The following is an 18,360-nucleotide window of genomic DNA, read 5'->3' as shown; positions in this document are numbered from 1 at the left end:
TGCTGACTCTGACCTTGTATAAAACGTAAGGCTTTGTTTCGTGCAGATCTCAGCCTATCAATAACCAATGTTGTGGTTGGACTGGCTGGCCCTTGTGGTTCTTATTGTGATTGCAAAACACCCTTTTGCAGTCACCATCAGGAAACTTTGAAAAAATATAGGTTTATTATTTACAGGACCTGGAAATTACACATCTGGGGTCACACAGCCAAGTGTCCAGTAGAGAGACAAAGAGTGTGTGTGTGGGCTGGGGGTTCTGCTTTTATTGAATTTCTATGCTTATTCTTTTTTTTTGTTGAAGTTAAACCTTATCAGTAAGAATTTTAAGCATGGGAAGGGGAAAAAAAAGTGGCCCAAATGGCTTGTCATTGAAATCAACCAAGATCTCTGAAGCAAAGGAGCCCTAGTCCAGGAGGGAGGCAGGCTGGCTCTTTATCTAGTTTTGTGGCTGGAAGTGTGTTTATTTCATAGAGTCATCACTGGAGCAGATGCTTCTTTGAAGTTTATGCTTTAGTAATCAACGCTTATGTCAGGTACTTGCATTACAACAAAGAAAGAAAACAACTGTCAGTACTTACACTGCAGGGCTCTTCTTGTACTTTTAGTATGACCTTATGGCTTCCCACTGTTACACAATACAATTCAACCCAGTAAATTTGGAGATTTAATTGGTCTTAAACAGCCAGGCAGCATCTCATCTAGCAGGCAGAGAGATAATCCATCCAAAGGGGTTGCATCAAATGAAAATTTTTTATAGGGAGAAGAGTGTGGCAGGGGAGTTATTAGTGAAAGAAAACAAATGGGTTAGGGATAATGGATTCTTTTTAGACCAGGACATCTTTTGGGGGAAGATAATGACAAGGTTTTATCATGCAGGGGATCTCTTCTTCCCTGGTGGAAGGGGTGATGTGGAGACGGTGAATGGGACAGAATACCTTACTGGTGCTTGACCAGAAAATTTGAGACTGCTTGATTAGGATTATGTTTCTGGGAGAGGTTGAAACTGCAATTAAATTTAGGTTTGGTATTAAATCTAGGTTTGGTATCTGGGGTGTTAGCACAGGTAAAGCCTCTGGGGCCTGTGGTTCTCTCTCCAACACTAGCGAGTCAGCAACAATGTTTACGCAATGAAATGGAATGTAGGTTTTCAGTAACCAGTCACAATAGAAAACAAGGTACTTGCTCATTCATGTTTTATAAACTGAGCTGCGGGTGGAACGGTGGAATGCTCACTTGGTCTGGGGGTGTGAGGGGGAGTGTCCCTGGCTCTCCACGCCCAGTAGGCAGTGCCTGCACCTTTTGCAGCCCCTTTGGTTCTCAGAGATGCCGAGGGGGTGGCCCCATGGGCTGGCCCCGGCTGCGGTGGGCGACTACAGCTGGACTCTTCCTCTGTGCTGCCGCTCGGCATCAAATAATCTTAAGAAACAACAGCTAAAACCCCTTAAGACCAAGGACCCAGTGCCTCCTCTTTCCCTCCCTCTCTCTCTCTCTCTCTCTCTCTCTCATTCTCACTCTTTTTCTCTCAAGTTATGCCACACCTTTCCCCACCCCCTTTCTTCTTCAGGCACGCTCCCCCCCATCTCTCTCTCCCCGGAGAGCCCATGCCTTTCCTTCTCCTTTTTTCCCCTGGAGGTAGGTAGTACCCTTGCTCTCTTTCTCCTAAGCTCCAAAGGCCCCTCTTTTGCTTCTGTAACTTGTTCTCTGAGCCCACACAGCCAGTTGGCTCACTTCCTCTATGGCTCACTTCTTCTACCTCTGCGACTTTCTTTTTTTTTTTTTTTTTTTTTTTTTTCATTTTTCTGAAGCTGGAAACAGGGAGAGACAGTCAGACAGACTCCCGCATGCGCCCGACCGGGATCCACCCGGCACGCCCACCAGGGGCGATGCTCTGCCCCCCAGGGGGCGATGCTCTGCCCATCCTGGGCGTCGCCATATTGCGACCAGAGCCACTCTAGCACCTGAGGCAGAGGCCATAGAGCCATGCCCAGCGCCCGGGCCATCTTTGCTCCAATGGAGCCTTGGCTGCGGGAGGGGAAGAGAGAGACAGAGAGGAAAGCGCGGCGGAGGGGTGGAGAAGCAAATGGGCGCTTCTCCTATGTGCCCTGGCCGGGAATCGAACCCGGGTCCTCCGCACGCTAGGCCGACGCTCTCCTCTGCGACTTTCTTAATAAACTTTTGCCTATATTTGAGTTTTTGATTCTGAATTATCTTTTAGCCAAACTCAAGGACCAAGGTCTAACTTATGGTGCCATTCACCATTAACAGTTCTAGTTTTGTTTTGTAAGGTGACCAATTGTCCTCCTTTAGGGAGGACAGTCCTTCTTTTGTAAATTTTGTCCTCCTTTTGATATTGGAAGACTAATCTGTAAATGTTCATATTCGATTGTTGTGGACTGTAAATGGCAAAAAGCCTTTGTAGATTCAAGGCTTAGCAAAAGGCTAAGTTCTCCCCCCTTCACCTCCATATTGGCTATGATGCTGAGTATTTGCACCCACTTACTTCACTTGCTTGCTTAAGTTGCTGGAAGCAATTTACATGCCCTTCCTCTTATTCAGGGGTCCCCAAACTTTTTACACAGGGGGCCAGTTCACTGTCCCTCAGACCATTGGAGGGCCGGACTATAAAAAAAACTATGAACAAATCCCTATGCAAACTGCACATATCTTATTTTAAAGTAAAAAAAACAAAACGGGAACAAATACAATATTTAAAATAAAGAACAAGTAAATTTAAATCAACAAACTGACCAGTATTTAAATGGGAACTATGCTCCTCTCACTGACCACCAATGAAAGAGGTGTCCCTTCCAGAGTGCAGCAGGGGCCGGATAAATGGCCTCAGGGGGCCGCATGTGGCCCACGGGCCATAGTTTGGGGACCCCTGCTCTTACTCTTTGTTTGTGCAGATGTTGGTTGATCTCACTTATGCATGGTAGGGGGATTCCTGTTTATGCCTTGGGAGAGCTCTTGTTTTAACCTCAGATGTGTAACTATATATCAAGGACTTCCTTGATTTGCATATGGCTATATAATAAAGCAAACAGGGGCTATGGGGCACTTGGATATTGCCATCAGCATTGAAGAGTCCTCCCGATCCCATCCTTTTTTCTTAATAAGTCTGTTTTCTTCATTCCATACTGTTCTCACTCAAAACCTAGAATTAGGAGTCGTGCTGGTCCGCGGCATTCAATCAACGCAGAGTCGATCCATTGTATGTGATGTGACATATTTGTATCTAAATGAGTACTTATTTCTTACAATTATTATTAAAAATTAATAGGCATGTAAGCTTAATTATAATATAAAACATTGCAGATTTTTTTATCATGCATTTATCATATTATAGTGTATTATTGTTGCAATGAATAAAATGTTTCTTTTATTTACAATATTGTTTTCTTCAATTTATTTTTGTCCTCCTTTTCATTGTATATAAGTTGGTCACCTTATGTTCAGTGACTGCCATTAGTCATTTGTTTCTCAGGACTCATCTCTGACCTCCCTGAAGTGGTTAAATTAATTAAACAAGGACACCATTAGAGTGATGAAGCTATAATGCCCCTAAGGACAACCAATCACAAACAGCCAACTAGGCTTTAAGTTACAGCCAGTCAAATAATCTCCTTTCTTTGTTTCTGTTTTGCTCTATAAAAGTCTCTCTGCAAACTCCTTTTGCTGGGATATTCCTAACCACTTCTGGTTTGGAGCTGCCCAATTGGAATGGAGTTTCTGCTCAAATAATTGCTTACAATTTTAACATGCCTTAGTTTCTTTTAACAACGCTTAAGCCAGACTATTCAGCTTTTTTTTTTTTTTGTAAGAGAAGAGGATGTCTTTTAACCATAGCAGTAATTCCCTCTCTTTAAATAACTAGGTTTGTGCTTGCTACTCACTTTGTGTATTAAACCCATTTCATATTGATTTATACATAAACAGTTGATTTAAAATGTTTGATTTAGGAAAATGGAATGAATGGGAGATGAGGAAGTGGACACAACTCACGCATGTCTCACCTGGAAGTACATATTTTCAATTTCTTATAAAAGATGGATATTAGACATATCTTCCTGAAACCTGCTGATCCCTTTAGCAATACGTTGTAAGCTTATTTCATGTTAACAAATATAGCTCTTTATCAAAGCTTTAATGGTTATACGGAATTGTGTATTATAAACATACCATAAAGTATTAGGTTGATTTTAAAATTTAAAATTGTAAATAATGCTACCATAAACATTTTCTTATAGTCATATTTCAATAATTATTTGATTTTATTTCCTTTGCAATACATAATTAAAATTATGTATTCTAAGTGCTGAGTCATCAGATATGACATATTTTAAACTTTTAGTACAAATTTACAGCTCAGTCAGTTGAGCATCATCTGGAAACACTAAGGTTGTAGGTTCCATCCCTGGTCAGGACCTATACCAGAAGCAACCAATGAACATGCAATTAAGTGGAACAACAAATAAATGCTTCTCTCTCTTTCTCTCTCTGTTTCTCTTTCCTCTTTCTCTCTTTCTAAAATCAATCAATTTTTTAAAATTTAATATATTAAAAAGAATAAAAGTAGGACAGCCTTCATAAGAATTTTAAAAAGTATAAACAGGATGTTTTGTTCTTCAGATAGTTTAGTACTTAGCAGCCTGAAACCACCCATCTCTTTGTTATTATTAAAAAATTTTTAAATGTATTGATTGATTTTAGAGAGAGAGGAAAGGAGAAAGAGAGAAAGAGAGAGAGAGAGACAGGAATGCTGATCTGTTTCTGTATGTCCTCTGACGAGGGCCCTAACCAGCAACCTCCACCCTTCAGGACGATTCTCCAAAACACCCAGCCACCCGGCCAGGGACCTTTGCTACTATTTTAAATGTTAAGGTCACTCTTCAACAAACTGATTTAATTAGGTTTGGTCATCAGTCAGTTGTAAGTGTCCACACACATAAATTTTAATAAAAATAAGCACAAGCAAAAAAAGGGGAACCAGCATGTTCCTAAAGGGAACTAGTCTTCAATGTTAAGTGAACATTTGAAATGTCGGTGCAATGTCAAAATATGCTCCATGGCCTGGACATGTTCAAGAAATAATATCTTTATCACTATACTTTTGAAATGCCTATTATAATGCCTTGGCACCCAATTACTTATAAAGCCTTATGCAGTTAGAAGCTATAAGTGAATCCAGCTTCTCAGCTTGTGCATAAATAGTTACATGAGGTTTTAGTTCATAATGACAATGCAATATAAAAGGCAAAAGTTACTAATTAAGACTAAGAACAGGGAAAGGATGTCACCTGAACTCACTTCCATCTGATCCAAATAAGATAATAGTGTCTCCTGCTTTATAAATGTCTTCAACAGGAAATGATACTGATGATCTGCAGTATGGTGATCAAGTGAGCTTCAGATGAGAATGAACTACTTGTGAGAAATAAAACATCAACTTCAATTCACACTAGTTAGTATATGTATGTATGATGTCAGTGTTTCCAAAGGTTCTGAGAGTGAGAGAAGGGAGAGAAGAGTTGGCTGTTGACTGCTCATTGGGGAAGATGCACGATCTTTATCCACATGGATTCTCTTGGGACTCCTGTAAACCCCCAGGGTAAAGGAGGGTATTCCTAGACACCTAATTGCCCCACATTTTTGCTCCAAGGGATTGAACTGAACAAGCATAATTACCCTGGGCTTTAATAATATTATTACATTTTTAAAAGTTTTATGAGTGTTTGTGTGTGTAAAGCCAGGAGGCAGGGCCATGGCCAGCATCAGAGCTGCCTCGCTCATGCAGGTTCGCATTGGATTCGGACAGTCGGCAAAGAAACAGCGGAGCCAAAAACTGATGGGCCATAGTCTTTAATTCTAGCTTTGCACCCGGCGGGCAAGTAAAAATACACACTGGGCTCCAAAACCCAGTCACATTCAGTGCTCACAAAGCTACTGACTTATCCGAGTTTCCTAGAATCAAAGGTTTCTAGCTCACCAGACTTATTCACCTCTGTTCCCCATCTCCTTTCCTTATCCCAGATACAAACTCTGCCCAAATTGGCTTCTCACTCAGCACTCCACCATCTTGGCTGCTTCTCCTGGCCTCCTCCACGTGGCCTTTCTCTGCTCTCCTCTGCTCTCTCTTCTAATGATTATCTCAGGAACCAAGAGCCCAAGCTCCCACTTCGTCCCCATTTTATAGTGTAGCAATCCAAACTCTTAATCCAATATACAAAACAGGGAAGTCTCTAATACAAAGTCACTTCTCTGAGGCATGATTGGATTGTACCGCCCTACATCAAAAAGGGTAGAAAAGGCTTAATCCCAAAACCAAGCCCCAGGCTACAAGGATTCTCCCTGCCTTTAGCCCACTCCAACACATTAATATCACCTGGGCAATGGCCTCTTTAACAAAGTGAGCATAATACATTTTATCTGCCCAACAGTGTGTGTGTGTGTGTGAGAACATTTAAGTTCTAATCTTGTAATAAATTTCAAATATATGACAGTTTAATTTTTTAAAATGAAAATGAGATCATGTAACCAGAACAAGCAGGAGCTTGTGCTGCCTGTCACTATGAACCCAAAACACAGAAAGAGGGAATGAAAGCATCTTCAATCAAATTACTGGCAAACCTGAGAAGGCAGAGGGCTTCAGTGCCAAAGTCTTCCTTAATATGCTCACTCTGCTGACTCTTTTTTTTTTTTCTATTTTTCTGAAGTTGGAAACAGGGAGGCAGTCGGACAGACTCCCGCATGCGCCTGACCGGGACCCACCCGGCATGCCCACCAGGGGGCGATGCTCTGCCCATCTGGGGCATCGCTCTGTTGCAACCAGAGCCATTCTAGTGCCTGAGGCAGAGGACATGGAGCCATCCTCAGCGCCCACGCAAACTTTGCTCCAGTGGAGCCTTGGTTGTGGGAGGGGAAGAGAGAGACAGAGAGGAAGGAGAGGGGGAGGGGTGGAGAAGCAGATGGGCGCTTCTCCTATGTGCCCTTTCCAGGAATCAAACCTGGGATGCCAACCGGCCAGGGCTCTGCTGACTCTTTTTATATAATTCAAGGGCCATTAGTAATGGTGCAAAAGGCAAAATCTGTGCAGTTAGTCAGGTAGACAAACAGATCAGCCTGCTCTGTTCTTGAGATAGATAATGGACTGTCTTCTTTGAATCTGCATTTTTCCTGCAGGCTGAATGATTCAGACTATCTTTTTTCTGCATCTCTGGGTTCCTCCCAGATGTTTCTCAGAATTGCCTGAGGCTCTTCCAGATGCTTCATGGGTTGTCTGAAAGATAAGCTTCTCACCACATTTCAAAGGTGAAAGTCCTAGGGCTGTTAAGAGAGAATAGAAAATAAATGTACTAATTAACTGTTTCTTAACCCTTACAACATACTATTCATACTGAAATGGTGGTTTCTTTCTTTTTTTGCGGGGGGAGGGAGAGATGAGCAGCATCAACTCATAGTTGAGGTACTTTAGTTGTTCATAGCTTGCTTTCTCATATGTGCCTTGACTGGGGCACTCCAGCTGAGCCAATGACTCCTTGCACAAGCCAGTAAGCTTTTTGGGCTCAAGCTAGAGACCATGGGGTCATGTCTATGATCCCACGTTCAAGCTGGTGACCCCACACTCAAGCTGGTGAGCCCAAGCTCAAGCGAGATGAGCCTGCACTGAAGTACATGACCTCAGGTTTCAAACCTGGGTCATCAGCATCCCAGACCAATGCTCTATCTACTTTGCCACTGCCTGGTCAGGCTGAAGTGTTGGTTTCTTTAGCACCATAAATTTAGATACATTTTTCATTGTGAAGTTGTACCCTTATTGTAAAGCCAGAAGCCACAGCCACCAACACAGCAGCCCAGCCCATGCAGGTTCGCATTGGATTCGGACAGTCGGTAAAGAAACAATGGAGCCAAAACCTGATAGGCCATTTTCTTTAATTCTAGCTTGCACCCTGCAGGCAAGTAAAAACACACACTGGGCTCCAAAACCCACTCACATTCAGTGCTCACAAAGCTACTGACTTATCCGAGTTTCCTAGAATCAAAGGTTTCTAGCCCACCAGACTTATTCACCTCTGTTCCCCATCTCCTTCCTTCTCCAGCTCCAAACTCCACAAACTGGCCTCTCACTCAATACTCCGCCATCTTGGCTGCTTCTCCTGGCCTCCTCCATGTGGCCTCTCTCTGCTCTCAGCTTTGCTCTCTCCTCTAATGATAATCTCAGGAACCAAGAGAGCAAGCTCCCGCTCCATCCCCATTTTATAGTGTAGAAATCCAAACTCTTAATCCAATATACAAAATAGGGAAGTCTCTAATACAAAGTCACTTCTCTGAGACATGATTGGATTGTACCACCTCACATCAAAATGGGTGGGAAAGGCATAATCCCAAAACCAAGCCCCAGGGTACAGGGATTCTGCCTGCCCACAGAGACACACATTAATATCACCTGGGCAACGGCCTCCATGTGGGCAGCGCCACTTTAACAAAGTGAGCATAATACATTTTATCTGCCCAACAGCGGGCAAGTAAAAACACACACTGGGCTCCAAAATCCACTCACATTCAGTGCTCACAAAGCTAATAACTTATCCGAGTTTCCTAGAATCAAAGGTTTCTAGCTCACCAGACTTATTCACCTCTGTTCCCCATCTCCTTCCTTCTCTCTGCACTAACTCTGCACAAACTGACTTCTCACTCAACACTCCGCCATCTTGGCTGCTTCTCCTGGCCTCCTCCACGTGGCCTTTCTCTGCTCTGCTCTCTAATGCTAATCTCAGGAACCAAGAGAGCAAGCTCCTGTTCTGCCCCTATTTTATAGTGTAGAAATCAAAACTTTAATCCAATATACAAAATAGGGAAGTCTCTAATACAAAGTCACCTATCTGAGGCATGATGGGATTGCACCACCCCACATCAAAAAGGGTGGGAAAGGCTTAATCCCAAAACAAAGCCCCAGGCTACAAGGATCCTGTCTGCCCACAGCCTGCCCCCAACACACATTAATATCACCTGGGCGATGGCTTCCATGTGGGCAGTGCCATCTTTAACAAAGTGAGCATAATATATTTTATCCACCCAACACTTATTAGCTAGGATTTCTTTATAGGTACCATTAATATAATATTGAAATTATATATCTAATTCTGCTTGTTTTGATTCCAGGTTCACCAAGTAGCTTTCTGATGATCTATAAATGTGACTTCATGCACAGATCAGCTACAAGGAGATTAATGAATGACCAAAGAATACCAGTATCTGGTCTTATTGAAATAATGAACACATAGGTATTTTGCTTAGGACATTGCTTATAAGGTTGGCTAATGAGTGCTTTCTTTAGTCCTTGATATCTATGGGGGTCCTAAAATGTAATCAGTTTTATGTGTGTTTGCCCCAAGGTAAGGAACAAGGTAACATCACCTACATAATACAACCTAAGGAGGTATCTTTATGCTAACCAGCCAGCTTTTCCTAGGGGATGCCTCCTTGCATTGCATTTCAAATTTAAAACTGTCTTTGTCAGAGTTGATGGTTTGAGCAACACAGACTCTGACAGACATTATCTAGAAAGTCTGAATCAATAGAATAGAGATTTGAATTAGACCTTAAAAGACAGATATGGCCTGACCAGGCGGTGGTACAGTGGATAAAGTGTTAGCCTGGGACACTGAGGACCCAGATTAAAAACCCTGAGGTTACCAGTTTGAGTGCGGGGTCACTGGCTTGAGTGATAACAGATATACCCCATGGTTGCTGGCTTGAGTCCAAAAAGGTCGCTGACTTGAAGCCCAAAGTCAGTGGCTTGAGCAAGGTGTCAATGGCTTGGCTTGAGTCCCCCCTTCTTTCCCCCATCAAGGCACATGTGAGAAAGCAATAAATGAACAACTAAGGTGCTTCAACTATGAGTTGATGCTTCTTTCATCTTTTTCCTTTCCTGTCTGTCTGTCCCTATCCCCCACCTAGCTTAAAAAAAATACAGATATGATTTAGGTGGGTGACTCAGATGGGCATGGTGGTTAATAAACAAGAGTTGATATCATGCAAGCAAACTGAGCTGCTAACTTCTGAAACACAATCTGTAAGGTGGTTAGCATGGACCAAAAATATACACCGGGGGAAAATACCTGTGGTGGGAAAAATACATGAGGTAGGGAGTCTTCAGTTCCGTCATGCTCTTCAAGGAAAATGGGATAAGGAAAATGATAAAAGGCCCTGGTCAGTTGGCTCAGGGGTAGAGTCCTGACCTGGCGTGTGGAAGTCCCGGGTTCAATTCCTGGCCAGGGCACACAGGAGAAGCACCCATCTGCTTCTCCACCCTTCCCCTCTCCTTTCTCTCTATCTCTCTTCCCCTCCTGCAGCCAAGACTCCATTGGAGCAAAGTTGGCCCGGATGCTGAGGATGGCTCCATGGTCCTCACCTCAGGTACTAGAATGGCTTCGGTTGCAATGCAGCAAAGCCCCAGATGGGCAGAAAATCGCCCCCTGGTGGGCATGCTGGGCGGATCCTGGTTGTGGGCATGTGGGAGTCTGTCTGTCTGCCTCTCCGCTACTCACTTCAGAAAAATACAAAAAAAAAAAAAGCCCCAAACCAACCATGAAAAGTGATAAAAAAAAAAAAAGAGTATACATGCTGGAAAGGAAGCAAGAAAACTATCATTATTTGCAGATTATATGATTGTTCTCCACCCCCTTCCAAAAGAATCCAAGAGACTCATCAAAAGTGTTCTGTAAAATAATAGAATACTCTGTTTCTGTGGAACACGCTCAGGCAGAGCAGTGCTCCTCAAAAGTGCCCAGAAAAAAGCCATAGTTACAAGAGTAAGAACTTACATTTACAGAGAGCTTTTCCCTGGAGATGCTAATTTAGTAAGTCTAGACAGGGGCCATAGGAGCTGCATATTTCTATTAAACAGGCGATGTCATGGTAGATCAAATACAGGTTGACTAAAAATAAGAATAAATAAAAGACTTCTAGAATTATGTTTAGCACACAAATAACCCAAATTTGAAATACTGGAATGCATGGAAATACAATAATAATCTTATATGTAGCAGAACATTTTCAAGGAGTGTAGATAAAATAGTAAACAAAAATCTAAAACATCTTTATTTTTTTATTTTGTGAGAGCAATAAGCCAGGTTTTCAAGAGTTAAGTTTAAAACATGATGGAAAACGGGAAGACCAACTGAACTACTGGGTCAGGGTCCTAACAGCACTTTGGAACCAAAGCTTTAGAAGAACTAGGAGGAATGCGTATTGTCTGCTGCCACCTTGTGGCAGAGTTGCTTAGTTAAGACAGGTGGCAAGTCAAAGATGGGTCCTTTGACAAATATTCATTAACCTGAAAAAGAAAAAACACCTCTTCAATTATGAGTGTCTTCTCTCTCTCTCTCTCTCTCTCTCTCTCTCTCTCTCTAATCTCTCTCTCTCTCTCCTCTCTCTCTCTCTCTCTATATATATATATATATATATATATATAATTTAAATTATAATGTTGTTGAAACAAGCAATGAGGACATTCAAAGACAAGTGATATTCCATTTTTCCAGTTCTCAAGGGATAGGTTATTGGGAAAGTGTCAGATGGCTGACTGGGGCTTATGGAAAATATATGTCTCACAAGTAGCTGGATAATATGGTTATCTACATGTGAGAATTGAAATGTTCTGCAAAGATCTGCTTTCCTCAATATCTTCTCTTGCACTCTGAAGTAATTAAAGTAGGGGTGTCCCAAGTTGATATGGTTCCATTTCCATGAGATTCTCTTAGTTCTGTTTATCTTGTGCTGTATTCATTATCAAGCTGGATAGGAAGAAAGCTGCAACAGTTTTGGGCCTCACATAAAAAATTTAGAAGATAAGTAAACTGCTTTAGTTCTACTATGCCATGCAATTCACTCTGATTCAACTGTCCATTTTTACCACCAGGACTTTGGCTTGGGGACTGGGACTTACTATTTATATTAACATAATCCTTGGAGATGGAAGTGAAATCTTCCCCCAATACATACAGAATAAATGGAGCTAAATGGACACACAAATACAATCCTTGTTGTGCTCTATTAGGAGAGGCGAGAGCAGGGATGGATGCTAGGTAGGCAACCAATAGTATTCATTTAGTATCAGCTATTGATCTATCACAATACCACACACAAGTGATGATACTTAAAGGAAAATCAACTAGTATGAGGAAACTGATAATAGTGGGAATCATAGGAAACAGGAATAAAAGTGGAAGCACTATGTAGCTCCAGGAAATGTGGCCAAGCAAAATATAAGCCAAATATTGCTAGACCTTCAATAGTTTCAAGAGAAGTTGATAATGTGGACTTTTATGTAACATATTCTATTTTAAATGTTGGTGACTATGCCAGGTTTTGTTTTTAACCATAAAAGGCATCCAATACTGCTAAAAATAAACAAAACATATCTGTTGACCAAATACAGCATGTAAAACTCTGGTTTATGAACTTTGGGCTAGAAGAACCAGTGTTTGCCATTCAGTGGTTTTGTGGATGCAAGAGTAGAGGAGCCAAAGGAGGGAGCTCAGAGAACTAGCGTCATTATCTTTCTCATACAGTGCATTTTAGTGTTTTAGCAGGTGGGTCACCAAACACAGTTCAGGCTTCTGCTCTACCTGACAAAATGTGAAATCCATTTAGAGCCACTTCTTTCCAGGCGAGGCAAAGTATTCTAGTACCCAGAACCGTAAACACTTGTTTTCTTTCCTATTGTTTACCTTCTTATTTATCCACAGGCAAGACCCAGTGGGCATGGGGACCAAAGTATTCACACTATTAGAGAACCAGAGTGGATTTGGTTTGATCTTTATTTCAAAGATGCCTAAATTTCATTGGTTCTTTATTTTTTCTTTCTTTTCTTTTTTTTCCTTTTCTTTCTTTCTTTTTCTTTTTTCTTTTTTTAAAAGAGCAATTACTCTTCCATATCTGGGCCCTATCTTATGTCATTAGGTAGTTTTACATACTAATTCTGCAAGGTTTACAGCTTTGTATTGATGTTAGATTTATTACCGTCCTATCATTAAAACATTTAGTTTAATTGAATGGGAAATAACACTTTGTTATTGACTAAAAAAAAGGATCAGTGCTTAATTAGCTTAAAATAGGCTAGTGTTGAGATCAGAAATTATTGATTTGTGTTTCTTAGCGTTTCCCTGGTTATTTTCTTGTTCCTAAGAAGCATAAAAGCAGTACGTGTAAATCCTTTTTGTAACTCAGAATTCTTGAGGAGGAAGGGGGGTGTGGAATTGGGGGAACGCTTTTTTAAAAGTGTCTACAACGAGGCCCTACCCTTAGACACCAAAACGCTCCCAAGTGTTTTTAATGCGTAGGCAGGGTGTACACAGTACCTTGTAAAAAAACCCTACAAGCCCGAAGCGCGTCAAATCTCTTGGATTTTCTCCGAAACCCTTCATTTCAAAACGTTTCCTCGAGGTGTCTAAGGCTTTTTTCCCGCTCGGAGATTGACGAGACCATCAGCCAATCGGCAATTTGAACGAGTCTCGGTAGAACCAATAACAGACAACAGAATAAGGCTCTTTATGTAAGCTGAAAAATCAGGTCGCAGTAAAAAACCAGCAAGCCAAAAAGTCAGGGGCGCTCCCTCCAACATCACCAAGGCAGGGGTACACCTTGTGCTCTCACCGGGAACCCCACGCTCACGCGTTGCTAGAGAGACGCGCTTACTTCCGGGCGCTCGGCGCCCTCACTGTTCATCACTTCCTCCCGCTGGTTGAAGCAACGCCCTCTTTTCTTTCCTATTTCCTCTCCCTGGCCCCGCCTCCCGGAAGTTCCGATGGGTCTTCGCCTGCGGGTCAGGGGTAAGAGATGGGAGGTGTACGCTGACATCGGTGAATAAGTATCCCGAGTTCTCCTCTTGGGGAGACACGAGTTGGAAGAAGACAGGTTAGATCTCGGCGAAGGGTGCGATGGGGGTTGTGCGGGCCCTTAGGAGTCTCCATCCTCCCCGGGGCTGGGCCTCCTTTTCCCCGGCCTGCGTTTGTCCCTGCCGGAGCCTGGGGTGCCTGGCCGCTCGCGAGTGAGGGTGAGGCCCTTGTCCTGCCCACTGTCTCCTCTGTCTCCAGGCGAGGGCCGGCTCCGGTTGCTGCCATCGGTACCCCTCCTCCTGGAGTTTGATCGGAGGTAGTGTGTAGAGTCGGTGATGGCAGGGCCGCTCTCTAAAGTAGCAAAGTGCTTTGGCATCCACTCCGCTTCCCTTGAGCTCAGGAACCCTGGGAGACAGGTAGGGCATATAGAACATTTGTTCGCCTTCTTTGTACATATGAAGACAATGAAGCTCAAGAGGAACTCACTCTTTCAAGGCAGTATGTCTCCCTAGAAGGTAGAAGTGGAATTCCCGTCCAGGTCTAGCTTCTCTAGGGCTTCCGAAAGTCATGGGGAGGACATTTGGAAACATGAAAGAGACTACAGATATAAAAAGGAGAGGTAGCATTTCTGGCTTATTTATTCCATATGTAAGGGGCATAAAAAGCGTGTGCTACTGTTGTTATTTGTGGTTTAGGAAATAACAGGCTGACAGATGATGAATGACTTGTCTAATATTGATGATTCAGCAGACATCTCCCAGATCTCTTTTCACCTCTTTGATTCTCCCAGCACAGTAGAATTAACTTCTGCCCCTAATCAAATGGTATTTTTCTGAGTTTGGACTTGCCGAAAGTGAGATTTTGGATACTTTTTCTTGGTCTTTTCATCCTTTACCCATTATCTTATTTCTTGCCAGCATCCTATATTGAAATTTGTAACGGTGTAAATTCAGTCCTGACTGTTCCTCCACCATTTACTTCTTTCTTTCCAAGAGGAATTTGGGGATTGCGTTGCTTGGTGTGAAATTAATGGGTCCAGGTTAAAAGACTGGCCTGAAGAATGACCGATTTGTATTGTTGCTCTCCTTGCATATCTTACTTAAGTTTCTGTCGTTTTTTCCCTCCAGGAGAACAGCTATCATCCTGTGCCAAGATGTCAGGAATTGGGAATAAAAGAGTGGCTGGAGAGCCTGGCACTTCTGTGCCTCCGGAGAAGAAGACAGCTGTTGAAGATTCAGGGACCACAGTGGAAACAATTAAACTCGGAGGTGTCTCCTCAACGGTATGTGGAAATTGTGCTAGGAGAGTGTGCTTTTCTTTTGTCGTTGCAACCTGAATGTATTTTTGAAAGCCTTCTGGAATAAGGGGGACTGATAAAAGAAGAGGGAAATCTAATGGCTTCAAGTAGGTGACATGATGCAGTGGTCTGTTCTGAAGAAGAGATATTGATATTTGATCTTTATTTTCAAAAATGTGCTTATATTCTTTGGAGAATCTGGTGCCTGATACACATTGATTAATGGGTATTTAGCGGTGGGAAACTGCGTTCACTTTTCATTCACTGAAAAATTAGGTGCAGGGTACTAAGGGGTAACTAGCAAAATCATGGAAAGAGCGGTGAAGAGGCAGAGCCCGCGGCCCGACTGCCTGGCGTTGACTCTCAGCTCTGTCACCTCTAGCTTCATGGCCTTGTGTTAAGACTCCCTGTGCTTCTTTTTTTTTTTGTTTGCAAAATGTACTTATAAGTACCTATTTCATTGGGCTGTTGAAGGGATAAAATGAAAGTCCTTAGTAAGGATTAAAATATGACTTAAAGTGTTAATGGTTATTTACTGGGCTAGGTATTATGAATATAATGGAAAATAAAATAGATAGTGTTCTTGTTCTTGTGAAGTTGACATTTTCATTAGACACCGAAAATTAAGTGTCTGTTAGACATGGGAAGCTCATTATAATAGGTTTTGATTTAGATCAGAGTTGAGTCTGTATTTTGGAACTCAGCCATGGGGATATGGTGTTCTAAAGTGTTACATTTGTATAGCTTGCAAAACCACATGTTAGTTATTTGAATGGAGGCTGAGGATCAGAGAGAATAATATGAGCATTCAGAGTAAACTGTTGATGAAGTGTCATTTCTGAGTCTCTGTGGGGCTCGGCTACTCCAGACTGCTGCCAGAGGGTGATTTTGTCTTAGCACTGGCTCACATCATGCATCCCAAGGACATTTACTCATTCAATAGATATGAATAGTTGTTAAGCATCTGTTATTTCCCAGACATTGCTTTACACTGAACACAGCTCCTGGACCACAGTTTGTAGGGTGACACTGACAAGGGAACAGGCTTTTAGAATAGCATGGGTTATGTGCTTCTCAGCAGGGTAACTACCTGCTCTCTGTAAGACACTGAGGAGCCATTGGAAGGTCTTAGGCAGGGAGTAACATGCTCTGACTGACGTTTGGAAAGAAGCGAGAGTTATAAGCAAGAGTTCAGTTAGCAAACTGGTTCCCTCATTCCTTTTCCCTCTCCCCTCTCATTCCACCTTTCTAAGGGTGGAAAGCTGGGGTATATATCCACTGATTCCTGCACCAATTGGTTGAAGGTTGCCCTTGAAGGCACGAACTCTTCCTCTATAATTCAAGGTTGCTAAGTGAGATTGTGGAACAATTGAACTAAGACTCCAAAGTGTGCTGGAAGTGAGAACACTGACAGTGTAGGCGGAGCTGTCCACCACAGCTGTGCTGAAATCAGGCAGGCCGATGGGCATGGCTTGGGGCACTGAAGTGTCTGCTACAGGACCCTCTTGCAGTAATGTTGATGAAGGATCGGGGTGGCTTGGACCACTGTGGAGGTAGTGTTGACAAGGTATGCTGATGAATTAGATGAAGCATATGAGACAAGGGCAGCAAGGTGATTGGGTATTTTGGAAGTATGGCATTTCTACTTAATGAATGAAAGAATATTAGAGGAACAGATTTTTAGGAGCTGTGGAGGATGAATGAGTTTAATTTTTGACCTGGGCTAAAACTACATTTGGGAATTACCGTTTTGTAGGTACTTAAATTCACGAAACCAGAGATTCTCCACGAAGGCATGAGCACAGATAAAGAAGTGACCTGAGAACAGAGCCCTGCAGGACTGCAACATTTTGAGGTCAGGGAGATGGGAAGAGACTAACTAAAGACAGAAAAAGAGGAGCCAGTGAGCTAGGAAGAGAACCAGAGAGAATGGAGCCCCAGAGGCCAAGTGAAGAAAGTATCATATTTCAGGGAGTTGACCAGTCCCTGCTGATATGCTGAGAAAGGGGAGGACTGAGTATTAGAATTAACAATAGAAAATTTACTGGCGGCTTGACAGGAATTGTATTCATGGAGTGGAGATGATAGAAGTCTGATTGTAGGAATGAAATAGTCAGATAGGTGGATTAATTTAGACTGGGTGGATTAATTTTGTTTGTAGAGATGATAAAAGGATTAAGGGCAGGAGTTTGAAGGAATGTGCTATAGGGTAGGGTCAGGGTGAGGAAGACAGTGGAGACAGAGGGGACTGACAGGGAGAAAGGTGAGCAGTCATAATTTGGAGATCTAGATGAGGGCTGGTACATTGGGATAAGGGCATGAGGCACCTGGAAAGATACGGTTTTAATCAGGGAATGGGAAGTTGGAATTTAAGATTTCCGATGTGGCACAGTTCCATACAGAAGTCCACGTGTGGCTGTTGAAGTGCATGGCGGAAGCTCAGTGGAAGGGATAGTCATTGCAGTTAAGGAGCTCAGAATCCAGCCTAGATGCTGCAGATGTGGCTTGTCCACATGTGTGTATGTCCACACGTATATTGAGGCAGGGACTGGGGTAGAGAAGGACCCAAGTGCCAAAGTCTTGAAGGAATGAAAGGCAGTGCTTAGGTGGTAGATGACTGTTGATCGGAGTAGAGAGTGACCTAGCTGGACCGGGGAGCCTCACAGTAGCTGTGCTTTGTGGGTGTATGCATGAATAGAACCGTGAGGTGAGCAAGGTGGAGGTTCTAGTACAGGGGTCCCCAAACATTTTACACAGGGGGTCAGTTCACTGTCCCTCAGACCGTTGGAGGGTTGGACTATAAAAAAACCTATGAACAAATCCCTATGCACACTGCACGTATCTTATTTTAAAGTAAAAAAACAAAATGGGAACAAATACAATATTTAAAATAAAGAACAAGTAAATTTAAATCAACAAACTGACCAGTATTTCAATGGGAACTATGCTCCTCTCACTGACCACCAATGAAAGAGGTGCTCCTTCCGGAAGTGCGGCGGGGGCCGGATAAATGGCCGTAGTTTGGGAACCCCTGTTCTAGTATTTCTATGTACCATTGTCTCCTCCCATCTTCAACCCTTTATTTCTTATGCTCTAACTTCTTATCTAATTATTAGTTTTAAGTTTTTTAAAATGAAGAGCTTTATCCATAGGAAATAACTAATAGGGCCTTGTTGAGTTCAACAGCTGATCTAATTTCATTGTGGAGACTAATTAGATTGGTTT

The 18,360-nt window shown here is 42.5% G+C and overlaps 1 protein-coding gene across 2 annotated transcripts in view; it reads left to right on the top strand.

Annotated features, from left to right (window-relative positions):
• Nucleotides 1-13,791: 13,791 nt before the first annotated feature.
• The window catches only part of RNF20 (ring finger protein 20), a 32,066-nt gene continuing 27,497 nt past the window's right edge, over nt 13,792-18,360 (top strand). For both annotated transcript variants that reach the window (XM_066256617.1, XM_066256619.1), the window contains exons 1-2: nt 13,792-13,917; nt 14,966-15,120. In XM_066256617.1, coding sequence (XP_066112714.1) covers nt 14,992-15,120 — 129 coding nt within the window. In that variant the 5' untranslated portion in view covers nt 13,792-13,917; nt 14,966-14,991. The remainder of the gene's footprint in view (nt 13,918-14,965; nt 15,121-18,360) is intronic.

The sequence above is a fragment of the Saccopteryx bilineata genome, chromosome 2 (genome assembly GCF_036850765.1).
Source record: "Saccopteryx bilineata isolate mSacBil1 chromosome 2, mSacBil1_pri_phased_curated, whole genome shotgun sequence".
Classification (NCBI taxonomy): Eukaryota; Metazoa; Chordata; class Mammalia; order Chiroptera; family Emballonuridae; genus Saccopteryx; species Saccopteryx bilineata.
The sequence above is the reverse complement of the archived record's forward strand: the minus strand, read 5'-3'. Positions and strand labels throughout refer to the sequence as shown.